The 27316-nt window shown below is 34.9% G+C and overlaps 1 protein-coding gene across 1 annotated transcript in view; it reads right to left on the reverse strand.

The window, feature by feature from the left end:
• RIMS2 (regulating synaptic membrane exocytosis 2) overlaps window positions 1-27316 on the reverse strand; it is a 318322-nt gene that overhangs the window by 125438 nt on the left and 165568 nt on the right. The window contains exons 11-19 of the mRNA XM_058175035.1: window positions 26807-26937; window positions 24760-24931; window positions 24312-24465; window positions 20144-20170; window positions 17851-17919; window positions 12537-12588; window positions 11032-11145; window positions 2931-2996; window positions 1285-1392 (exon numbers count right to left, since the gene is read on the reverse strand). Coding sequence (XP_058031018.1) covers window positions 1285-1392; window positions 2931-2996; window positions 11032-11145; window positions 12537-12588; window positions 17851-17919; window positions 20144-20170; window positions 24312-24465; window positions 24760-24931; window positions 26807-26937 — 893 coding nt within the window. The remainder of the gene's footprint in view (window positions 1-1284; window positions 1393-2930; window positions 2997-11031; window positions 11146-12536; window positions 12589-17850; window positions 17920-20143; window positions 20171-24311; window positions 24466-24759; window positions 24932-26806; window positions 26938-27316) is intronic.

A 27316-nucleotide genomic window follows, 5' to 3' on the forward strand; every position in this document is an offset into this window, starting at 1 on the left:
CAATAAGTTCAGCTAATGCAAATGCTCCAAGTAGATTTTAATCTATGATGCCCTTTTAGGCAATGTAACTATCAATTGTAGAACAATTTAAATGCTTTTTGTTTCTGAGCAGATCCAAGATACTGATTTAGTTGTATAAATCCTTAAAGATGTTACATCCAAGCTACCTAAAAGTTGACAACTTCATTTTCAAGTTGTAGATAATTTCTGATCTACACTGGAATTACAACAACCATCAGCCACAGAAATTATTTATTTATTATATGTTTAATAAATTAGACTTTATTGTTTGTGTATGAAAATACTACTGAAGCTTAAATTAGATTTTTATTTCTCCTATCAAAATGGCCAGGAACCCATTACCCTGGGAAAGTTTGAGGCTGCAAATGAGAAATCCAAGGGCTGCAGAACGTTCATCTGTATCTAAATTATATAAAGTTTCAGTTGGCTTTCTGAAGGTCATCAGGGTCAGTGCTAGCCCTATCTTGTGAAGGATCATTCCGACAACAGGTGCTGCAATGGAAAAGGCACTTCTCCTGATTCCATCAGATGACATGAAGTGTGTCCATCCTAGAGCAGGTGGGACAGGCAGATATCATTTGGGAGAAGCAGTCTCAGTTACAATACAGTCCTGTCCCATGTAGAGCTTTATATGTGATAACTAACATTTGTAAATGTACCCAAGAGCCAACAAGGAAGCCAGTGCAGCTTGGGAAGTAGGTTAGTTACATGAGCATACACTGATGTGCCCATGGCTTCCTGCACTGCGGCATTCTAAGTGTATTATAGCTCCTGGATGATCTTTAACTGCAACCCATGTAGTCACGTTGAAGTAGTCCAGCTGGAAAATGACTAGGACATGAATGACAGCAATGAAGACCTGCTGATCCAGAAACAGGTACAGCTTGCACACAAGATGGTATTGTCCTGGCTACAACTGCCAGCTGGACTTGCAGATTGCAGACTGTCTGAGTGGGAGAGTGCAATCCCATTCAGAATTGAAGATAGAAAACATCTAGTACCCAGATCAGAGGAATTCAAAACCCAAAATATTATTTTCGATATATTGAATTGTTAACAGTGTGCCGTGAATTCTACAAATGTCACTCTCAAAAGTTTAAGTGCTTCAGATACTTTGTGTAGTATTTTCTCTTCACTTTGTGGAAATCACATTCATTGAATTCCACATCTAATTCAAAATAGCAGTAACAGCTTTTTACACATCAGTATATTATGCATTTATGCCTAATGTCATAAACTAATGATACTTGGTATCTGTTATACCTCTCAAACTCATAGTAAGCACCCTCAGAATAGGTACGGCACATCCTATGCGATCGAAGTAATCTGATTGCATCTTCACAAAAGTTAGGATACAATGAGTGATCCTTGCTGCCAAAACATAAGCAATGAAACATGAAGCTAAAGTAAGAAACAGACAAATAAATGCAAGCATGAAGATATATATGAATGATAGAAGAAAATAAAAGAGTATGAAAAATGTATTCACTAATTCCTGTATTTCAATTTATAAATAGTGTGGATCAAAATAAGAGTTTAAGCATCAACATGTTTTGGATTGAACATTTAAAAAGAAGGGTATATTTGAGCACTTCTGAATTTTATGTGAAGTAGCCTAAGAGACAGCTAAAATAAACTTTATTCATTATCCAATGAAATTTGTATGAGGAAAGTAAAGTTTCCTTCAAATGTAATTAATATGCAATCAATATGGCAAAAAACCCAGCCAACTACGTAAGTGCTCTCCAATAGTATCATTAAGGTAATTCTGATATAACATTTCCCAATCATACAAGAGTAGCTTTCCAGTAATAAGAAAGCATTATCTTCAGCTGAAACTTATTTCTCCCAGACATAGACTATATTATTAATGCTAAATACTGGTAGGCATGGCTGAAGTCTGAATGGCTTCTCTCTTAATTAGCAGCTACAATATAGGAGAACCCCTTGTTAAGATAGGATCTCTAAATTTTCGGACACAATTTTAAGTTTGTGAAATTATTATAGCTATCATAATATAACTATCTAGTTCAAGTGTTGACAATCTTTTTATGCAGTGATAGGGGATCCCATACAACGATACAAACTACAAAAAATTAAGCAGAAACTCTGACAAGATTTGGTCATCATTAATTCCTGAGATTTTATGCATTTATACAAAATCCTTGGTGATCTCAAACAACAACCCCAAATCTCTTATGATTTAAAAATGTGACAAGTGTTCAGCTATTTTTTAAAAAAATAGCATTTGATTGCATTAAATTACAGTTACTGTAATACAATCATTACCTCCAGGAAATGGAGAAAAAGCACTCTTCTTACTAGCAAAATTCAAAAAGGTTTTAATACAGCGTATTAAACCTTATATTTGCCCAATATAAAAACAAAGTTCCTTTTTAAAGACATAAGCTAGTTGTTGGAGAATTTACAGATGGTTAATTCCTGCTGTGTTGTTGTTCTTTCTGTATTCAGTTCCTATTTATTAAATATTATGCAACTGGAAATACATTGATAGGCACACCTAAGATTGCTGATGAGAGAGAGAGAGAGAGAGGGAGGGAGGGAGGGAGGGAGGGAGAGGGAGAGATAGATAGATTGTGGACAATATGGAATAATGGCTTACAGTGATGAGTGAAAAAGTTATAGCAATATCGAGCAGAATCTAACATCTGGAAATTCATAGACAAAGCATGATAACTGTTCAAGAACAGGGCAAAAAGTTTTGTTACATAACATGCTCTCTATTGATTAGACAAACAATGAATGTAAGGTAGTACTTTTCTAAAGTCAAGTATTAATATTTGCAAAAGTTTTCTTATTAAGCCATTCAGTGACTTAACTAGTATGAAGCAAAAATATAAGTAAAAGCATGCATTTATACACAGAGTCACACACAGGAAAGCAGATACCTGGCATCTCTATGATGGTAGTCAATGGATTGAGTGTGATGGGACCAAGGCAGAGTGAGATAATGACTGAAAGCATAGCAGAAACAAAAATAAAATTGTAAGACAATAAAATTAAGATAGAGTAACATATATATAGATATATATATCATAAAACAGAAGGTCTGAGCACACAAGTACAAAGGTGTAATTTTTATTAAGAAAAAAATATTTATAAAAGAGATTGATATATTAATGTGCTTCTCCTGATGCAATACTACTATAAGCAATTAATTCCTGTACCCCGCACACCTGAAATGTGGATGTTGTGTAACTCAATTCAAGGTACTATTGCTTTGATTAATGAAGGTGGCTGCCCCATCGCTATCATATTTAGAAAACACTTAAGGACTAGGTTGCAAAATATTTACAGATATTTAGGAATATTCCAGAATAAGATATACAAAACTATCTTGGCATATCAGAGGGTGAGGACATTACATTGTACTGATTTCACCATAAGTATGATTAATCAAAAAGTTCATAAAGATGGAAGCAGTCTTTTCCTAACATTCAACTGTTTAACAGGAAAAAATACTGAGTGAGAAGAAAGAGGGCATGGAGAAGAAAGCAGATACAAAGACTGACTTGCTAAAAAAGAATCACTAGATTCTGTCTGATAAGCCATAAAGGTACAGATAGTCTTCGACTTAATGACCATAATTGAGCCCAAGATTTCTGTTGGTAAGTGAAGCATTGGTTAAGTGAGTTTTATCCCATTTTATGACCTTTCTTGCCATAGTTGTTAACTGAATCAGTGCAGTGGATACGTGATTGTTAAGTGAATCTGGCCTCCCCATTGATTTTCCTTGTCAAAAGGTTGCAAATTGGGATCACATGGCCCTGGGGACACAGCAACAGTCATAGCTGTGTTCCAATATCTCAGGGGTTTCCACAAAGAAGAGGGAGTCGGGCTGTTCTCCAAAGCACCTGAGGGTAGAACAAGAAGCAATGGGTGGAAACTGATCAAAGAAAGAAGCAACTTAGAACTAAGGAGAAATTTCCTGACCGTTAGAACAATTAATAAGTGGAACGACTTGCCTGCAGAAGTTGTGAATGCTCCAACACTGGAAATTTTTAAGAAAATGTTGGATAACCATCTGACTGAGATGGTGTAGGGTTTCCTGCCTGGGCAGGGGGTTGGACTAGAAGGCCTCCAAGGTCCCTTCCAACTCTGTTGTTATATTATAAGTATGAACCACTTGCCAAGCATCTGAATTTTGATCACATGATCATGGGATTGCTGGAAAGGTTGTAACTGTGAAAAGCAGTCATAAGTCACTTTTTCAGTGCCATTGTAACTTTGAGCCATCACTAAATGAACTGATGTAAGTTGAAGACTACCTGTATTGTTTCAGATTATTAGAAATTCTTGCTAATTATTATAGTATGAATTTTACTAACTCTTATAGCATTGCCTACTTTTGTCAACTTGTAGTTTGGTTCAAATATTAGTTCTAAAGGCTTGTGATAAAATATTTTCTTTATATCTGTTTTAATTCAGGATTATTTGCAGAAATAATGGAGCGTTTTCCCTTTTTATAAATTTATAAATTTATTATAAATTTAATAATATATTAAAATTTTTGTAATTTTGTAAAAATTACAAAAAATGTATGTAATTTTTATACTTTGTATATCCTTAATGTATTCTTTTTATCTTTTTTTTCTGTCTTAACAATAAAAGCATACTTTTTAAAAAAAAAAAAGTGTCTGACATTCCTGTGTGGGAATGCTGTGAGTAGAAAGGTCCTAAGTGAGATCAGTGGCCTGCAGGGCTTCACTTTGCCTGCTGCAAGATGGTCCACCTCCATCCATCTGTAGGCCTGTCTGACTATTTGTACTTTGGCTGCAGAAGAGAAAACAGTCTTTACTGGCAGACAGTTTCTTTAATAAAAGAGACATCTATATCACTGAAGGCCTTTCATGAGGTCAATACTTTCCCTTGAGCACAAGTATACATGCACACAAAATTAAGGGATGGCTCACCCAGATTGCACCACATATCAGCAGCAGCTCATAACACCTGCCTCCTTGTTATGGTCTACTCTAACTCATCAGAATCAGGGGGTGAACAACCTGATCTGGCAAACAGTAAGATTCAGGAATTCCAATCACCTGGAATAGATCAGGGACCTAATGAGAACGAGCAGGTGACTCAGATGTAATAAGAGGTCAGATCCTGGCAGAGTGCCTAGATCCACAATGAGCCAAGTAGTTTAAATGACAGAACAAAGATTTCTCAGCAATAGAGGTTAACAACACTTCAATCAAGAGACTGGCAATACTGGATCTGTGATCCTATTATTCTGGCTCTTTGCTCTGCTCTTGGCTTGAAGTCTCAAACCAGCTGTGAAATTCTCTGGTGTCTGAACTCTGATACAGATAACTAATTTCTCTGCCATTGTCACATCCCATTTACCAGATGTGGGTGCTATTGATGCATTGCCTTTTGTTTCTTTTAGCTATATCCTAAATTGGACTCTGTTGATCTGTCTCTGGATCAATTCATATTAAAGCCTAACAGAGTTGCATCCCAGTTGTACAGAAAGATATCACATTTCCTGTGTTTATTCTGGAACTTGGGTGCAACTGCTCAGCTGAGCATTCTACCTGTCTTCTGAGGGTTTATTATTACTTATCACTGATCCAATTGCAAACCTGGTACGGTGCAATTGCTGACTCTTTAAAAAGTACAGTTTGATTCTAACCCCAAAATAGAGATACTTGCATCTTTCTGTTTTTGCAACCAAATTGGGTATCAAACCCCGACCGGTTTGCCATACCTGTGGGGATGAGGGAATTGGAGTGTGTGGTGACAGGAATAGCTGTGCGGCAGCATGCAAGGTGGTGACCTGGGCGGCAATGAGGGATCTGGCTGGACGGCATCGGCTCTGGGTGCAGCATGAAACGGTAGCAAGGGAGGCAATGGCGGCATTATCGCCCACACAGCTGACTGGTGGCCTTCCTGGACCCAGCTGGCCGGTGCCAGATGTAATGGCATGCAGACGGGAGGTGGTTTATGGGCCATGGTATGGAGGCTGGTGCAAACTGAGCACCGGATGGTGGACCAAGGTGCCTGCTATTGCAGAACTGGATGCTGACGCCGGATGGTGGTTAAGTGGGTGGAGCTAAGGGGGCATGGTCCCGCCTATAAAGAGCACTGGGAGGCAGTAACTCCCAGCACTGACTTTGCAACGAACTGCTACGTACTCAATCTGTGCCAGACCTCAGGCTTGAATAAACCTGTATCCAACGGTTCCAGAGTGTGTTTGCTTATGTGTTTGCCAGGGGATTTGGACATTTGAGATTGGGACTTTTGTTGACAGAAAAAAATTTAGAAAAACTTTGTCAGCTCACTCTTAGTGTTTATATTGTGCAACTATGCCGTTTTCACATGACAAGTATCCTGAAGCTAATCAAAAGAAATTTGAAAGATCCCTAGACTGATTCACAGCATTTCTGGAACAGTACCATCTTTATATGAGTCCCTCCCATTGTTGGCTCACAAAGTGTGCAATCTGGGCTGGCTGCTAAATGGGCTACTCTGCTGTTTCACTGGAGCATCCACTGAATACTTTTCACCATTATGTCGTAAAATTGAAAACAAGGTTGAAGATCTTATGACACCACTCAAAAACAATTAGCATGTCAAGAAGCAACACCAGGGATACAATCAGTAGCAGGATATGTAAAGGATTGTCAGCTTTTGGCTCAACACTTGAACTGGAATAAGGCTTTTTTGATAGAACAATCCCAGAAAAGTTGAGTGGATGAAAATATAGGTGATTCTCACGTGACAATCATTCAACCAGTTATCATTCAAACTTACAAGTGGTTGCTGAACAAGAGGTACTTACGACTGCTTGTTACACATACAATGGTTGGTTGCAGCATCCATGCAGTCATATGATCCTGATCCAGGCTCACAATTATGATATTGCATTGTTCTGAGGTCACGTGATTGCCATTTGGAGCTTTTTTTGCCAGCTTCCTACAAGCAATGTCAATGGGGAAGTTGGCAGGAAGTTGCAAATTTGACATATGATGTTGTACTTAACAGCATTGGGATTTACTTAATGAAAGAAACAGCAAATGCCGGAATTTCCATTGCTGAGTGATATAGTCATATGACATTGCATTTTGCAATCAACTTGCTTAGTGACAGAAATTCTAATCCCAATTACCATCGTTATGTAATGACTACCTGCATAGGATAACATGGTCAAACTTGAATGCCCACTGCATTCAGTAAGCTGCTAGAGTAGGGCTGTCAAACTCGCAGCCTGTGTGCCGGATGCATCACGCACTGGCCATGACCACGTCTGGTTTGGCGAAGGGGAAAAAGTCATGATATGTCACATGACGACACCATGATGATGCGAGTTTGACACTTCTGTGCTAGAGCAACAAGATGCTGCAGCCAAGAACCATCAGAGTCAATATTTGTAATCCCAGGGGAAAACTTCAACTCCTTTGGAGAAACCTTAAGAAATTGTGGAAGCCTGATTATATCTTACCCCTAAAGCAAAAGTCGATCATAAATAAGCATCCCTATGCTTACGTTGTGGAAACTAGGGTGATCTGACTTTCACCATAGGCCACCAAGATGTCTTAGAAAACAGGTTCCATTAGTAACCCATCTAGTCTAAGTATGTGCCCATACAAAAATGTGTTTTTCTTTTTAAAAAAAAGTTAATTTAAATAGATTAACTAAAAGTGCCTAAATAAACCTGGTCTTGTGTTTTGCTAGAGGAAGGTTTATATTAGTGATAGAAAGAAAAATATGGTCAGTCTTCCTCATTTAACTGATGCTTTTTCAGTAAGCCATTCAGTTCTAAAGGCATGAGATATACAAGATTTCTCCTACTAACTTATCGGTAACTATGGGAAGAAAAAAACATTATGTCAGTGTATCAAGAATTTATGAACTGGAATAGCCTTGGCAAAGATCCAGCCAATGGGAACTGTTTTTTGACCAAGACACAGGATTTGCTTTGAGAGCCATGTGAGTTGGCTTTAGTCTGGGTGTGGCTTATCTATTTTGTGTTCAGAGTTCATTCTTCTCTCTACCATGTTGCAAGAGATGCATAGGTATTGTTTATATCATGTTTTTGAATTTTGTAGATAAAGGAGTTTTTTCTATATTATGAATCTTGCTCAAATCTTTGAATGTATGCTGGGTGATTCTCAAAATAAATGAATAGTTTGCAAGAAGGTCATAAATCAAGGTTTTGTATCTTTTTTTCTCTCTTTTTCTTAAATAAAAGGAATTTTGTCCTCTCTCTAACTGGTAGACCCAGCTGGTTTGATAAACCCTCAAAATAAGGGTTGCCAATAGCCAGATCCAGTCTCGCTATTTAACGTTTCAAGGTGTCTTCTCCCAAATCATCTTCTTTTTCTCTTCCTACTTTTTCCCTGTACATGGATAATTCTTCTGTCAGGCACCTCTCCTCCTCTTCTCTAGCTGTTAAATCATCAAGTCCCTGTCCCTTTAATTGTTGGGGTATTTTCCCTCATGACACCCGGTTTTTCAAGTGAAAAGTCTGAGTGTTCATGAATCTCACACTAGAAAGTGTGTGTGTGTGTGTGTGTGTGTGTGTGTGTGTATTTTCTCCCGTGTAAAATTGGAAGTGTCTTGGCGACGTTTCGACAAAGTCTCATTCGTCATCTTCAGGCTGGTGCCTTCTGCTTTATGCTTCTAGAAGCAATTATATATATATATATATATAATTCCTTTCAAATATAGTGATAATATCAAATAGGAATTCTTCAGAGAAAAGGTGATTTTTTTTCATTTACTATCTTTCTTCCCAAAAACATTTAGGGAGAATAAACCTAATATTTTCATCCAATCTCTAAACATTATTAGTAAGAAAGCAACACAATCTATGCCTAAGCAAAGGTGGCTGCTTTAATGAACAACATAGAGATCGTGCTCTCTTACTGAAACAAGTTCTAAAGCACTTTTCCCAAATCATTTTCAAAGCAAACGCAGCATTATTACATCTATCATTTTTAATTAAATCACATTTATATGTCAATAAAATAATACCTTGTTTTTATTATGCCATTACAGTACTCCTAATAAATCTACAGTACTGCTTACATTTTTTAATGTACTGCATTGTTTACAATATTAAATCAGGATTAAGATCTAAGGCTGCATTCTTACTATGCCACAAATATTTCTGAGTGACTTGGAATCAGTTACTGCCTCTAGCCTAAACTTTCTTACCAGGTTGCTATTACCGTTAGGAAAATAGAGAAATCAAGTATCCTGAATTCCATGGAGACAGAGGAAAAAACAAATATGACATGGATTGGCCCTGTTTATATTTCCCCTAATGTTTGGCAGTGACAAATAACTATAGATTTACCACATTTTTCAAAACAGATTTGTGCATACAAACATTATTTTTAAGCTTGTAGTAGTACCACAACCTCCTAAATCATAAATGAATTTATAGAAACCCCTCTTCCAAATATTTCTATGGGCAAGAAATAATTAAAATTTATTTCTATATTACAAAGGTTTTCTAACTTTGTCACAGCGCAACTGCTTGCATAAACAAAATAAGAAACAACACCCTGAGTGATTTTTGATATTTTTATCAGTATCCCTGTGCAAGTTTAATCAGGTTTTTAAAAATGTTGAATCCCCAAGTTGCTTATGACCCTGGGAGATCTCAACTCAATAAGACCACTTCGGATAAACAATTTTTATCCATAAGAGAAATGTACTATACACCTTGACCTTAATTTTTTTAAAAGAAAGGTTAAATTAATGTTGCTCAGTGCTTTAGGATTCATAAAATTATTATACAATAATTATGTTCATAAAACATGGACTAGGTATTCTTTATTTTTATTTTTATCCATTTTACCTATGTGTACCTACAAGGAACTTGCTAATATACAGTAACAACAAACCTTGGTTCACACCTAAACTTAAGCAGCTACGACATTCCAAAGAGGAAGCCTACAGAAAAGGTGATAAAATGCTGTACAATCAGGCCAGAAATGCACTAACAAGGGAGATCAGAGCAGCAAAAAGAAGTTCACTGTCTTTTGCAGTGTATGCCTTCTGAGAGCTATCTTTTTCAAGTTTTATAAGGAAAGAAAAATTCACAAAAGTCTGGGCTACCTACCTACTAGCTTACGCAATTACTATCTTCACAATTCACAATCTTTTACTTTAAATGCAAGATGCTATTGACCAACAATAGAACAAAGCTCTTACTTTATGAGTTTCCAGAATGCCTCTGGTAGGCCACTATATAAAATAGCATACTAGAACACATGAAGGCATTGGTTTCATCCAGCCAGGTTCTTTTTTTGTTTTTATCCATTATATAACACACTCTTGATTATCAGCATGAAAACAAAAGCAAAACAATAATTAGCATCCTAGAAAGACCTAGAAAGATTTTTTTTATTTGCATTTATATCCCGCCCTTCTCCGAACACTCAGGGTGGCTTACACTATGTTAAGCAATAGTCTTCATCCATTTGTATATTATATACAAAGTCAACTTATTGCCCCCCAACAATCTGGGTCCTCATTTTACCTACCTTATAAAGGATGGAAGGCTGAGTCAACCTTGGGCCTGGTGGGACTTGAACCTGCAGTTATTGCATTAAAAGGAATTCATTGTCACAGACCAGATAGCCGGGATAGCTCAGGCAATAGAGAAGCCTGTTATTAGAACACAAAGCCTGCAATTACTGCAGGTTCGAGCGCGGCCCAAGGTTGACTCAGCCTTCCACCCTTTATAAGGTAGGTAAAATGAGGACCCAGATTGTTGGGGGGGCAATAAGTTGACTTTGTAAAAAATATACAAATAGAATGAGACTATTGCCTTATACATTGTAAGCCGCCCTGAGTCTTCGGAGAAGGGCGGGGTATAAATGTAAACAAAAAAAAAATAGGAGCAAAAATAGCAAAGAATAACATGCAACAGATCAATTTTTTTCTGCCCTAATTTTGTAAACCAGAGAGCTGAAATGACTCTGTCTGTAGACTCTGTTTCCATTGTTTACTCTGTTACTTCAGAATATCTACCTCTCTCTGTCTGGACAGTTGTGGTCATCCATTATTCGATGTCTATCCATTCGATTCATGGTATTGTAATGTGCAGGAGTAGATCGGGTCCCTCGAGACCCATGTTCCACATTCCTTGAAGAAACAAAACCATCAACGTTATAGTGGGGGAAATGAGCAAATCCCTTTGCTAATCTGTAAAATGATCTTTAGTAATCAAATGCAGACGGTCACGTTCTTCTCTCTAACAGTTTTTTCTGGTCATTAATACATATATGGTTATTTAAATTCTGGCATCTGATGCAGCATTTTGGAAAACGCTTTAGCATCCTATAAATCTTTACAATCAGATAATTGTAATCATAGCCTTTTAATTGATGAGAAAAATTTGAAAAAAATTAAGCCAGATTCTAATGCCTCCAATAGGTGGAAAAGTTATTTCCTGAATATTTATATTTGCTTTTGCCGTAGTCTAAAATTGTTATGCTGTTCTATACAATTCTATTGCCCAATAACTGACCAATCTTATTTGGAAATAAAATGAAATTCCAAACAATCTACCCACTACAGAGTAAGCATGTAATTTAAAATTATTCATGCAAAATAACCAGTACTTATTGAAACAAATTCTAATTATGGTAAATAAGTATCTTGATAAACTTTATTGGTAATTCACATGTAGTTCTTAACTCTAGTTAGGCAGAAAGGAGAATTCACTCTATAACCAGAGAAAAGTAAAAGAAAATGTACATTAATTCTCTAATTAATGAAGGTACAAGAGGCACAAATGCACCAACATTTATATAGGAATAGTACTTAGACTTATATACCGCTTAATAGTGCTTTACAGCCCACTCTAAGCTGTTTATGGAATCAGCATATTGCCCCCAACAATCTGGGTCCTCATTTTACTGACCTCGGAAGGATGGAAGACTGAGTCAACCTTGAGCCTGGTGAGATTTGAACTGCCAAATTGCTGGCAGCCAGCAGTCAGCAGAAGTAGCCTACAGTACTACTCTCTAACCACTGCGCCACCACAGCTTTATATGTTGATATACTAAATATTATAAAATATCATTTAAGTATTTTCCTCCATGTTTTTTTAAACAATGTTTAACTCTTGGCATGATGAACACTCCTTTTGAAAATTTGGCAATTGATATTTAAAAGGAACTTTTAAACTTTTAAAAGAAGTATGTAATTTTCATAAACAATTGAAACTTCCACACACTATATGCAGCGATATTTTTTTCACAGATGTTATAGGAGGCCTATATTAACTTTATGGTAGTAAAAAATCAAGAGAATGGTAGGACTTTTTCTGACTAGTATAATTTATATTTTTAATTCTTTTGTCAATTGGAAAAAAACCTTAAATGTTAAATTTTTATCAGTTGAAAATATTGATACTAAATTCCTGTTTTTCCAGGGATGCTTATCTTTGTTACTATGTTTTCTTGAATATACATGTTCTTGGGAGATGGTAGAGATAAAACAATCAATGTGGACCAGTTACAATCATTCACAACTTTTTGATTTCTCCACTGCGTTTTGTTACCACAAGGATAGGGAAGAAGTCTAAAGAAAATATTTGTAATTTTATGGCTATGGTAATGGAAACTTAAAATATGTGTTAATTGTCCCTTAATGGGCCATTGGAGGAAAGATAAATACTCTGTAACTAAACATTAGCATAGAGGAACAAATGTTATAGGGACTTCAATAAAATTATTCAAATTCAGGGATGTCAAACAGCCTTGGCCAGACCTTTTTGAACAGAGTGGTGCCTCTGACAACACACACACACACAAACACACAACCTGTCTTTCCTCTTTACAAACTTCTAACCAGTCTTATACCAACTGAACCTCAGCAAGATGGCTGCATCATCATGTCTTCTCGGGCAATTCCTAATGTGTAAGGCTGACTAATGTTTGTTATAAAATCTTTTCTTTTATGTACACTGAGAGCATATGCACCAAGACAAATTCCTTGTGTGTCCAATCACACTTGGCCAATAAAATTCTATTCTATTCTATTCTATTTTATTCTATTCTATTCTATTCTATTCTATTCTATTCTATTCTATTCTATTCTATTCTATTCTATTCTATTCTATTCTATTCTATTCTATCTATCTATCTATCTATCTATCTATCTATCTATCTATCTATCTATCTATCTATTTTTCTTTATTTCTTTCTATCTATCTATCTATCTATCTATCTATCTTTCTATATATCATCTATCTATCTATCTATTTATCTATCTATCTATCTTATTTTTCTTTCTTTCTTTCTATCTATCTATCTATCTTTCTATCTATCATCTATCTATCTTTCTATCTATCTATCTTTCTATCTATCTATCTTTCTATCTTTCTATCTATCTATCTTTCTATCTATCTATCTTTCTATCTATCTATCTATCTATCTATCTATCTATCTATCTATCTATCTATCTATCTATCTATCTATCTATCTATCTATCTATCTATCTATCTATCTATCTATCTATCTATCTTTCTTATTTCTCATCTATCTATCTATCTATCTTTCTATCTATCTATCTATCTTTCTATCTATCTATTTCTATCTATTATCTATCTATCTACTATCCATCTACCATCTATCTATCTATCTATCTATCTATCTATCTATCTATCTATCTATCTATCTATCTACCTACCTATCTACCATCTATCTATCTACCCATCCATATCTATCTATCTATCTATCTATCTATCTTTCTATCTATCTATCTTTCTTTCTTTCTATCTATCTTTCTATCTATCTTTTTATCCATCTTTCTATCATCTATCTATCTATCTATCTTTTTTCTATCTTTCTATCTATCTATCTTTCTATCTATCTTTCTATCTATCTATCTATCTATCTATCTATCTATCTATCTATCTATCTATCTATCTATCTATCTATCTATCTATCTATCTATCTATCTATCTATCTATCTATCTATCCATCCATCTATCCATCTATCTTTCTATCTATCTTTCTATCTATCTTTCTATCTATCTATCTATCTATCTATCTATCTATCTATCTATCTATCTATCTATCTATCTATCTATCTTTCTATCTATCTTTCTATCTTTCTTTCTCTCTCTCTCTCTCTCTCTCATCTATCTTTCTATCTTTCTTTCTTTCTATCTATCTATCTATCTTTCTATCTCTCTTTCTTTCTATCTATCTATCTATCTATCTATCTATCTATCTATCTATCTATCTATCTATCTATCTATCTATCTATCTATCTATCTTTCTATCTATCTATCTATCTACCTATCTATCTTTCTATCTATCTATCTATCTTTCTATCTATCTATCTATCTATCTATCTATCTTTCTATCTATCTATCTATCTATCTATCATCTATATCTACTGTATATATCATCTATCTATCTATCTTTTCTATCTATCTTTCTAGCTATCTTTCTATCTATCTATCTTTCTTTCTATCTATCTTTCTATCTATCTTTCTATCTATCTATCTATCTATGTGCCTAAATCAGTGTTTCTCGACCTCAGCAACTTTAAGATGTGTAGACTTCTTCTCCCAGAATTCCCCAACCAACATGAAGCAGAAACATCTTAAGGCTGTTGATGTTGAGAAATACTTAATTACTGTAACCTGGAAGTACCTTTCAGTACTAGGAATTTTAAGCAGATCACAAAGCATGCAATTTATTTTATTTTTATTCTGACTTTATTGTTTTATAAATAACTCAAGGCAGCAAACATATTTAATACTGTTTCCTGCTCTTATTCCCCCCATAACAATTCTGTGAGCTGAGCTGAGCTGAGCTGAGCATGACTAGCCCTCCTAACTGGGCTAGTTTTATGCCTAAGGTAGGACTTTTTTTTTTTATTTGAATTTATATCCCGCCCTTCTCCAAAGACTCAGAGCGGCTTACACTGTGTTAAGCAATAGTCTTCATCCATTTGTATATTATATACAAAGTCAACTTTTATTGCCCCCAACAATCTGGGTCCTCATTTTACCTACCTTATAAAGGATGGAAGGCTGAGTCAACCTTGGGCCTGGTGGGACTTGAACTTGCAGTAATTGCAAGCAGCTGTGTTAATAACAGACAGACTTAGTCTGCTGAGCCACCAGAGGCCCCAGATTCTTGGACTTGGACAGGTACCCTGCATCCTGGTATAGTTGTACCTAACATTGTACAATTGTTGGGTTACATTGTTAGTTACATTGTACCTAACATTGTATAGTTCATTGTATTATTGTTTGCAATAATTTGCCCATGAGGCAGAAATTCTATAAGTGGAAATTTCATTTACGAAAAGAAAGGTCTATTTTCTTTTGGGAAGATGTTTTTGCTTAAAAACACTAATCATTATAGTGCTGTCCTATCCAAGATTTATGGGAGTAAATGTAGTTTACACTAGAAAATATTTAATGTGTGGAATATATATTTTTCTCACTAAGAAATAATAGTAGCCTGGCAAAGTTCTTGAAAACATAATGAGATAGTTTCACATAAAAATAGAACACAAATTAGGTGATTATTTACAGCAAATAAATTACAAAGTTAATACCTACCAATTAATACTGAGAAAACTCTTTATCCTCAATGATTCTTAAATGTTTTAATTAAAAAAAAACCTCTAAGTGCCTTTCTCTCTAATCTCCCATATTTTGAAATAAATGTATTTAAAATTTGTTTAAAAGTACACACACAGTTCCTCCCATTTTTTACTTTTGAAAATGCAAATTAAAATAAGAGAAAAAATAAGACAGCCATTTACCATTACTATAATGCTACTTATCCAGCAGCTGGCTGTACTCACAAGTGTTAATAAGATAGGTAGTAGGGAAACATTAGTAAGAAGCGAGTTGCTCTTGGAGCAATGAAGTGTTTAAACAGAGGCTGGATGGGTGTCTGTCAGAAATACTATGATAGTGAATTCTTGAATTGCCAGATCCTTATAAAGAAATAATTATTCTTATGAATCAATCAGAACTATTAATAAAGTTTACTACAGAAAAAATAATTGCTACCAACCTGCCTTCCATTGAGGACCTGTATACTGCACGAATCAAGAAGAGGGCCGTGAAAATATTTACAGATCCCTCACATCCTGGACATAAACTGTTTCAACTCCTACCCTCAAAACAATGCTATAGAGCACTGCACACCAGAACAACTAGACACAAGAACAGTTTTTTCCCGAAGGCCATCACTCTGCTAAACAAATAATTCCCTCAACACTTTCAAACTATTTACTAAATCTGCACTACTATTAATCTTCTCATCGTTCCCATCACCAATCTCTTTCCACTTATGACTGTGACTGTAACTTTGTTGCTGGTAATCCTTATGATTTATATTGGTTGTTCCTGATTGCTTATTTGTACCCTATGATTATCATTAAGTGTTGAATCATTAAGTGTTAATTTAGTACTCTATGACCATCATTTGTGTTATAAATGTTGTACCTTGATGAAGGTATCTTTTCTTTTATGTACACTGAGAGCATATGCACCAAGACAAATTCCTTGTGTGTCCAATCACACTTGGCCAATAAAAATTCTATTCTATTCTATTCTACATTTGCTTCTCAGAAGTTTTAGTAAGACTGTATAACCATGATTATGTAAATACAAACAATAAAATAAGCATTGTCTTTCCCAACCATTTAAGCTGCAGTTGTCATTAAGGAAAGCAACTATCAAGTCCTTATCACTGCGTTTCACCTGAAGATGGAATAAGGACTATACATATTATTGCCAGCATTAATACCAAAGAGATGTTACAGCTTTGGCAAAAGCAGCAAGTATACCCCTGGGTGTTATCAATCCATAGCTCTAGTTGTTCCTAGGAAGTTTTACTAAAATATATAATTGTACATTTTTTTTCTTTTGAGGCAATGATTTATTTTTTATCTGTGGGAGGAGGAGAGCAGCAGAAACAGCTTTTAAATAAATTGTCTGATTAACAAAACTTGAAAACATAAAATTAAGGCCACTAAGGCTCATAACCAGGAATTAATGGTGGAGGTTGGTGGCTAAACAATGGGATTGTTTTCAAGCAGTGGACCAAATGTCCCTAAATGAAACCATGCCCCAATACGAGAGGTGGGTTCTGCTTACCCTTACTACTGGTTCGCTGCAGGATCGCACGTGCTTGCTTGCTTCGCTCGCGCGTGTGCTTGCTTTTTCACATGCGCAGAAGCTTGCTGATGATGTCGGGGTCAGTGGATGGAGCCTCCCCCGGTTTTACTACCGGTTCACAAGAACCGGTCCAAATCAAGGGCAACCCAATACCTGACAGCCTTCCTCTGCCCATGGTTGCAGGTATGTTCCTGCCTTTCCTCTCAACTCTTCACCCATTCCACTCCCATCCATTATTCCCATTTCCAAAGCCAGGGTATACATATTCAAACATGCACTGATTCATATTCCCATATCCCAAAAGCCCCAAGAACCTATCCCAATGTCTAAGGGATACAATTCCCCTCTCAACTATACCTACCTAAGCACTCAGTGACCAAAAGAGGGAGCTTGACCCTGGCCCCACTCCTTGCCCATCTATCCTTCCTAAAGATAGGGAAATTCACACCACAGGTCAAATTACTTTCTAATGTAGCTGCATGACTTATGTTTTGGAAAACAAATCCTTCCAGATAAATAAAGTAACCAATATGAATTCTTTCATTAGCAACCAAATTATTTTAAAACATTGCAAAAACAAGCATGGCAATTTTTCATTCAGACAGAACTGTGGAAGAAAGAGTTGTTGAATTCATCATGAAAAATAATATTTCAGAATTTTAAAAATATGTCTATAAATGTTTTACCTGACACTACTCCTATTCCATCATCACAATCATAGTCCGAGATTTCACTATCACTTATTCTTTTGGATCCTGCAAAAAGAAACAAATAATTAAATATTGATAAGAGCTAATACAGTAAAGAAGTTTATTAAGCTTTAGTAGTAATATTAGTAGAGACAGTTAATTTTGCATACATTCGTTTTGTGAGTAGATAGAGAAAAATACTATTTCAAGTATTCATTTGGTTAGCACAACACGTATTGAAATAAGTTAATAAAAACATTTTCTAAGTTAATTGCTACACCTAAAAAGCCAGACCCATAAGAAAAAAATATATTAGGTTCTGGTTTACCATTTAATCTGCTTGTACACAAGAGATGTCCTAATATTTGCAACGAACCAAATATCAACAGTAAAAGAGTTTTACAGCTCAGAAGCAGAAAACATAATCCTCATTGGGATTACAAAAATAGGATATGAAAACACTTTTAAAAAATTATATTGTTAATGACTAAACATATTTTATAAACACAAGATCATATATGCTCAATCATAATTGAGGAAATAGGAATAAGTCAAATATATTTATTTTCCTCCTTTTATCTATCATGCAAATTTTCTTTGCTATCTTTTATCACAGTCCGTTGGTCTTTCCTTTGACAATTATGGTTAACTCTAATTGTATTTTTTTCTTAACCTAGCATTTAAAGCTTTTTGTCCTTCCTTGAACAAGTCCCTACAAACTTCTTCGCAAGATTTTTAAGAGATTGGATAGTTCTTTGTCTGGAATGGTTAATGGGTCTCTTCATGAACGGGAGAGAGGGGTTGGACTAGAAGATCTCCAAAGTCCTTTCCAACTCTGTTATTCTGTAGTGAAAGAGTAGGGATCTTTATATATGAGCAACAGAAATTACAGAGAAGGCAATATTTGATTCTTAAAATTGTCCTCAGTACTTTCTCAGAATTATGTTCTGATTATTTGGGTTGTAAAACAACACATTAAAAAATCAGAAGAGAAAGAACTTCTCTTTCTCAATGGTAACCTTTATTAATACAAATTAATAAGTAGAAAAAAGCATCTTATCATTGCCAATACTGAGCAAGAAAAGCTTCAACAGTGTATGCTCAATGGGTGAGGATTTAAACTGTGCAGGGACTGCCTTTCATTGCTGGAAGCAATTTCACCATTTGCCTTCCTGTTCCCATATTTTGTGCTTTCTTGTTTCTGACTCCTACTCTCAACCTCAGCAGGTTCCTGACCAAGACTCTAGCTTGTCACAGGAGGCCCTTCCGAGTTCCATTTTTACTGGCAGAGGCACAACGTGAACGGTCCTTTGCTGTTTTCAGGGCAGCCCTGTGGGCCAGATCTAAGCACCCCGTGGGCCAAATCTGGCCCCTGGGCCTTGAGTTTGACACCCCTGCCCTAGTACCGTCTCAAGCTTCATACACAATCTTGCACACCATGCTTGCATGAATGTTTGCCTGTCTGCTGAAGCAAGGACGTGAAATTTAATCTGGATGACCAAGGAGTTAAAAAAGGAGGTGGTCCCTCAGAAAACTAGGTCTAAAGCCATTTAGGGACTTAAAGGAAGGTTGATTTAATTTGAGGCTTTAATGTAAAACAGAAAATTGGATGTATTTATTTGCTGAATTGATTTAGGAAATCGTATCCAATTCTATGATTTAACTTGTTCTGCTGATTTCATTTAAACACAATATATCTCAGAAGTTCAAGTTAATCCATTTCTAATCAAATTTCTGATTCAAAACAAATGGCCTTGCAACAGTTATCAAGAAAAAAAATGTTAATATAGAGCTATGATTATTATAAATAAGATTGGTTATTTATTGGGTTTAAAAAAACATAGCTGGAAGAGAATTATTTATAAGTGTACACATATAATTTATGATTAATACTACTATCAATAAAGGAAACATTATCGATCCATAATATTCCTGTATAGTGTCATATCAGTAAGGAATTTTAAGTAAGAAGTTAGTATATTAGTATAATTTTTAAATTTAACACAAACTGTCATAAAGTACTATCAAGATATTAATATTAATATTATATTAACTTTATATTGAAACACAGTGAATGAATAGTTAGGAAGCAGTTCTATTTTTTTTTAGCAAACTGTATGTAACACTAGCAAGAACTAGAAATAATGCAAGGATAAAGTCTAATTTTTAAAAACAGAATAAGAATCCAGAGAACAAATAAGCAACTGAACTGGACCACAACTAATAGCAGAAGCACATCAATAGCATTAGGAAAAAATCACAAGCAATAAATGGCATGCTTTTAAATTACCTGGATTATATGAATATGAGCCTTTATCTGGAAAATTTTAAAATGAAGTGATATCAGAAAAAATTATATGAGGTTTTGACATGTAACAGAAATGTACTTAATTTGAAAGGTTGTATATAATTAAGTGTAACCGCTATTTTTATTTGGCAGAGCAGACATGAATTATTAGTTTTTTAGAATTATTTAGTTTTTTATATATATTATATTTATGTCCAATGGCACTTACTCCATAATGATCTGGTGATCCTAAAAACCATTAGGGTGCTTTAACTATTTCTGAACACAAGAGAACTTCATTCTGTTAGTTCTATTTGCTAGCCAAACACAAGATAGAATATCGACATAATTACTTAACTGGTGGTTCTTAATTTCTCCCATAGTTTCCTACTTGATTATCAGGGTTTCCCTAGTGTTAACTTTACACTTGCATTTCTGTCTGGTACATCATCTCTCCCTATTGCAAAATAATGTCCTCTTTTTCTCACATTAGTACAGACATGTTCAGCATTATGAATAAGGTCTGTGAGAAGTTAGTGGTATCATCATAGCTGGCCGGTTTGGGAAAATCTTATATCCAGGGGAATTATGTTCCAGAAATAGGTGCCGGTAACACAGCAGAAAAGGCATGCTTCTCCAGTCCTGTAAAATGGCAATGTTTAATGGAAGAGATCTGGAGTGCACCCACTCTGCCAGAATTTATCAGAAACAATGGGAGATGGACAGTCCCTCAGATAAACAGGTCCTCTGCCATGAACTGTTTTCTAGGTAATGACCAGCACCCTGAATTACAGCTGGAAGCCAACTGGAAAATAGTGCAGATAATGGTGACACATGGGCTTACTAAGAAGTGTCTCTTACTACTTGCACCAGTGCATTTTCTAATTGCTATAGCTTCCCAATGGACCTTGAGCTCAGCCCCATGTAGAGCACATTGCAACAAACAAGTTGCAGTGATGGTACCAAATTCTGAACTGATGAATTTCAAAGAGAGTCTGCCTTAACTCCCTGGGGGAAAAAAAAAACCATGGGAAATTCCTATTAATGTTTCCAAGAATCAGATTTATCGTGAACTAGTATTAAAGACTCTTTATTGAATTGTTACTTCTTTCTTGATTTTGCCACCTACATGAGACTTGAGAGGGTTCATTAAAAGTATTGTTCTATTTTTTTATAAAAGACACATATAATGCCCAATTGCGGTTTAGATTCAGGATTAGGTACCTTTAATTCTCATGATTGGCTATTTGTGTTCCAATTTCTTCTGCCGTAGCTTTAAAATGAGGCAGTTCTAAATCCATCATAAGTTGCCTGTAAACCAGAGGATAAGTCCCAATTCAAAATTGAGGGGTCCTTGATGCTCTCTGAGCTGGGTTGTTTTTTTGCAGATATTTCATTACTCAAACTAGGTAGCATCATCAGTGCTAGCGATGTTGATGACTAGCACTGATGTGCTAATAACATCACCTAGTTTGGGTAATGAAACATCTGCAAGAAAACAACCCAGAGCACCAAGGACCCCTCATATCAACCCTGAGCTACAAATATTCTCTTTTATTAGTACCCAGTTCAAACTGTTCATGCTCTGGTATGGATCCAAAGTGTTTATAGAAAATACAGTTTTATCTAATTGACACACTACACAGTAAGCTATGGTTCACTCCCACTAAAAGTCAATCGTACTATAGAAGATTTTAAAAACTATGACTATAATCTATGATGGAAATTTTGAATTATTCTTTAATTATTCACTACTGGAATAATTGAATTAGACTACTGTTCTGTTACATTACATATTACATAAGGAATCTATTCAAATAAGCACATTAGCCTAACATGCCCAAACCATTTATTGTACAAAAGAAAGCAAAAAATTAAAAGAAGCATGAAGGTTATGTCTGAAAACAAAAAGAGAAACATTTTTTTAACATTACACATCACACAATGCTAGGTCCTTGAAACGTTGGAGAATTTTACACGTTGCATATCAGTCTCTGGCCTACTGCTTTGCTGTTGTTGTAAACATTATAAAATGTAAATTGTGTAGTCTGGAAGTGAATTGTGTTACAAACTTTTCACCTTTTTTGTAATTTTTATGCAGGGTTCCTTGAAGCCTAAAATACTATAAGGATTCCTCCAATGTAAAAGATTGAGGCAGTCTGGTTTAGAGCAGGGGTCACCAACCTTTCGGACCTCAGGGACCACTAAATTCATAATTTTAAATCCCACGTACCACTAATATGCATTTTTTAAAAAGATAAATAGCATTTAGTGGAATATAAAAAGTGCAAATAATTTGTCTGCGGACCACCAAAATTTTCTCATGGACCACCAGTTGGTGACCGCTGGTTTAGAGAACAGGCCTCATATTCCATTCTTCACATACTGAATTGCTCGCCTATATGAACTGCATTTCATATTCATAATGTAGTAAGTTTAGTTTTGTTTATTAAATGTATAAGCTGCCCAATTCCACCATGACTATGAGTGATAAGACTTGAATATAAAACAGAGGGGCATTTTTTTAATAGTTTTTTTTTTTTGGTCCAGGAGGAAATGTCAAGGAATTCAACTGATCTTGGTATGATGCTCAAAGGATTCTAAATCTACAGCCTAACATGTTCTATTTATAATCATATTTTTATACACATGTTGACATGTAGCTATAAGGAATGTTGTGAAGTTTAATGATTTCAAGGAAGACACATTAAGCATATTTGTGAAACAAAGGGAAGCATAACATAAAATAAGTTTTTAAATTTATATAAGATTTATATTCATGAATCTTACAGATATATTCTTTTAAAAAATCATTTTCAAACCATTTTTAAAATATTTCTTTTAAATCATTGCATTACAATTTGGATTGTTTTCTTCAAAATTTTTGACTGAAGTCTTCCAAATAATTTTTTATTATAAATATTAATTTTTCCAATACAGTTGCCTTAGTTAACAACCATTTGTTCAGCGACTATTTTTAGGGATGATGATGTTGAACAAGGAGACTTATGGCCATTCTCAAAGTGGTAGTAGTCATAGTATCATGTGATCACCATTTGTAACTTTCACTGCCAATTTCTGACAAGCAACGTCAATGGGGAAGCCAGCAGGAAGTCACAATAGCAATTACATAACACTAATGTACATAACACTAATGATTTGGATTCACTGAACAACCACAACTGGAACCGCAAGAACCAACATTAATGGTTATGTGATGTGATTTACAACCACGTCACTGAGCAGTGGAGTTAAAAATTACCGTCATTAATTTAGGACTACCTGTATTTTTAAACTGTTGTAAAGGCCACAATTGCATTGTGACAGCTACATCGTAGAAAGTAATACTGTACATAATATAAATGGACAAGACAACAAAAAGGAACTAGAGAAAATAAATACAATTCTCGATATACAATGAATTCTTCACATTAGCTTTTCCTGATTTTCAAACATGCAGACAATACCATGTTTCTCCAAAAAGATAACCCACCTTGAAAAGAAGCCCTATCATGTTTTTGAGCGCATGCGATCAAATTAAGCCCCACTTTAAAAATTATCCCTAAGACCCCGCCCACCCTGGGGTGCAGGGGGTGGATGAGGCACACAGGTAAAAAATAAGCTAGGGTGGAGATAGGGGGTGGAGCTGCCCTACTTACCAGCCCTCGCATACCTCGACACCTGCCTTGCCTTCTTCTGCAGCCACTTGCCACCACTCGCACGCATCGCCCTGGCCTCCATTTCCCCTTCAGATGCCTGCTAGCATCTGTTTTCTGCAGCCGACAACAGAGCTCCGGATTGATCCAGAGTTCTGTTATCGGCTGCAGATGCCTTCCGGCAGACATCTAAAAGCAAAACGGAGGCCGTGGCAATGTGTGCAAGTAGCAGCAAGCGGCCACAGAAGAAGTGGGCCAGCAGTGGGCTCAGTGCCACTGCCATGAGGTAAGTCAATAATTAGAGCCCTCCAAAAAGAAGGCCTAGCCATTTTTTCAGGGGTCAAAAGAAAATAAGACCCAGCCTTCTTTCTGTAGAAACACAGTATATATAAATTAGTTTATAAAAACTGAAGAGATACTATATTATTATTATTATATAAATTTTCACTCCAGAAGAAAGCATTTCAATTAGTCCGTTTGAAACTAACACAAATTAATAGTATTCTATAACCTACTTTGCAACCTTCGTGTAGGGCTATCCCCATGAAGCTGTCGGCGTGGCAAATATGGGGAAGGATGGGGAAGTGGCAATGAGGACATATCATGAGTCTGAAGTTTGTACCAATGAGGCTCATCATCCAGCAATGCTGTCTCTAATTCAATAAGAATCTAAAAAAAAAAAGATACTGTTCAAGAACTGTCCAAATAAAACAAATAAAATTATTTGTGCTATGACTGTTTTATAAAATATGTACTATGTGATATTTGTATATTTACTTAAGTTAATGGAAACTGAACAGCTTCAAAAAATAGTTACAAGTTATATAAAAAAGATTGCTACCAGCAATACGGGATAATGCAATGTGATGCACTATTGTTCATTGTAGAATTTACCGTACCTTTGTGCCTATGGAGATAACATTAAATATTTATTTCTTGTAAACAATAAATAGCATTGACTACCTCTCCTAAAAATTCACTTTCTTCTTCACGAACACGAGCTTGGTCCCAAAGAGTAATTTCCAACATCCGCTCTCGAAATTCTCTCCGATGAACTGGAGAATAAATAAATGTTTGGTTCCACTTTGGCTCCAATGTTTTTTTTACTGTTTTTGTTCTTCTTTTATTTTTATCACTGCAATTAAGAAGTATGTATTAAAGATGTTTAAATTACAAAGAATAGAAAAAAAGATATTTTTAATGGGAAGGACAAGTTTAATTCCTTTTACAAAATTCCTGAAATTGGGCTTTACTTCTGAAGTAATTACTTATGCCACAATATTTTTTATTAGCACTTGCTATTTCAATATCAACTGTAGAAAATTTTGATTAGTACAAATAGGATGTTGTAAACAAAATCAGTATGTTCAAGCCTTCTTGTTTAATTATTTTTATCGGTTCTGCACTTTGATCCAAAATTCAAGGAGATATAGGAATTTTATTGTCAAGGAAACGTCATAAGGGATATTCATAAATTGCTCCCCTTCAATAGTAGTTAGTATACAAGTTATCAGTCTATGCACTGAAAAAGTTCATTCACTTCATAGAAATATCTACAAATATTCTGAAAACTGTGGATAGGCTACTACGCACTACACTGGTTGAGATGCTAGAAACGCATCAATATTTCCAAAATAAGCTGAACTAAACTATCAAAACAATACTGACAATGGATTGCCAACAGACTGATATATGATCAATAGGCATCAGATGTTATATTCTGCAGAATTGTTTTCTTTTTTCATTTGACTAAAAAACTCCACTCCACGAAAAAAATTTTTTTAATCAAAATAGTTATAAAATATCAGCAATACTTTTAACATGACAGATTTTAATAGATAAACTAAAATATTTTATAAAATAGGTATGCAAATATTAAAAGAGTTCATTTCAAAATAATGTCTGGCAAATAATCCAAAATATATATTATAGTAAGTGACAGAAATGCCGTTAGAATGTTTAGTAATGTTCAAAGGTATGAGCTTAACTATTATGCCTAAAGCAAAATTTATTTTAAAAACCAACTTTCTACCCTCCCTTGAGACTCCTCTACTTCAAGAACCCTAACCCAAAACATAACTCAACATTCAAAATGGAAACATTAAAATGATTGTAATTGCAACAGTTAAAGCAAATTGGGAAATGTCAATATAGGAAAAACTGTTATATTTAACAAACATTTCAACATCCAGCAAACTTTTTGTTCAATAAATATTATTTAAAATTGATTTCAAAATATTTAACATAACACCTGAAACTCAGTACAGAGTGAGAAGCTTAGAAAAGAATTATGTATTAATTTAAGTAGCATTTTGTGGGCTTGAGGGTGAAAATAAAAACAGAAGGACAAGATTGGCAATGACCATTTGGACTACAGAAAGACTGATTTCTAATAATTAATAAAAAGGGTTAGGAAAAATAAATATTATTAAGAAAAATGGGAAATAGAAATCCTTTTGCCTTTCCTTTCTCCCTCCCTCCCCTCCCCCTACAGTCCCCTCTGCAGTGTTTTTCCCTATATTTGAGTTGTCCTGAATTTTGGACAAGAATACCATAGACTCCTACATTCTCCATACTTTGCTTTGGAAACTTCAGTGTGCTGATAAAAGCAACAAGATTTCCCATTAAAGCATCCCATCAGGCCAAAGACAGTGTTCCATGATTTTGGACATTAAGCAAGTATGCCTTGGAACCTGTTCAAGCACTCACTGTCCACAACAATAAGCATTTATATTGCAGGCATGATCCGTAAAGAAATAATCTGAGGAAGCACATCAGTGTGTCTGATTTATATATTTATTTATTTACACATTCATTCACTCACTCCTTTTGACTTAAAAGGTTAAATGAGGGATACGGCAATCCTTTATTATTGTTAACAGATCATCCCTGATAAAATGCTTTATTGTTTAATATATTTGTACAATTATATGTTATATAGTTACATTCTATTAGATATTATTCACAAAAATTCATTTGTAACAATACCCACTAATTTTGTTCATACTACCTTCTGTCAGGAAGAAAGTAAATCTTAACATAGGGATTCCTTGGTCTTCCATCTTCTCTTGAAGGAAGATCTTTTGCTCCCAATATTGTGACTATTAATTGATGGCCAACTTTGTCATACCACAACTTTATCTGTAAAGAGAAATTATGAATTAGGCAATTTTTCTAGGAAATTACAAGATAAAATAAGTAAATTTAAGATAAAACACTTAATCTACGCTGTAGTTTATTTTTGCAATGAATATTCTAATTTGACTCTCTGGTAGTATAAACCTGTGTATACCTACTCTGAATTAAGTGCCAATGAGTTTTATAGATAAGTTTGAGTCAAGGTTCCATTTAAAGTACAAAATGGGAATTATACTATATTAAATGTTCTGTACATTGAAATACTGTTGTGAACTCTATGGACTTTATACAATACAATCATTTATCTGTAAAATGATTTTACAGATATTTTCTTCAAATATATAGTTACCATTTTACAATCCTACTCTGCACACTGAAAATA

Source organism: Ahaetulla prasina, chromosome 3 (assembly GCF_028640845.1).
Source record: "Ahaetulla prasina isolate Xishuangbanna chromosome 3, ASM2864084v1, whole genome shotgun sequence".
NCBI classification, from domain to species: Eukaryota; Metazoa; Chordata; class Lepidosauria; order Squamata; family Colubridae; genus Ahaetulla; species Ahaetulla prasina.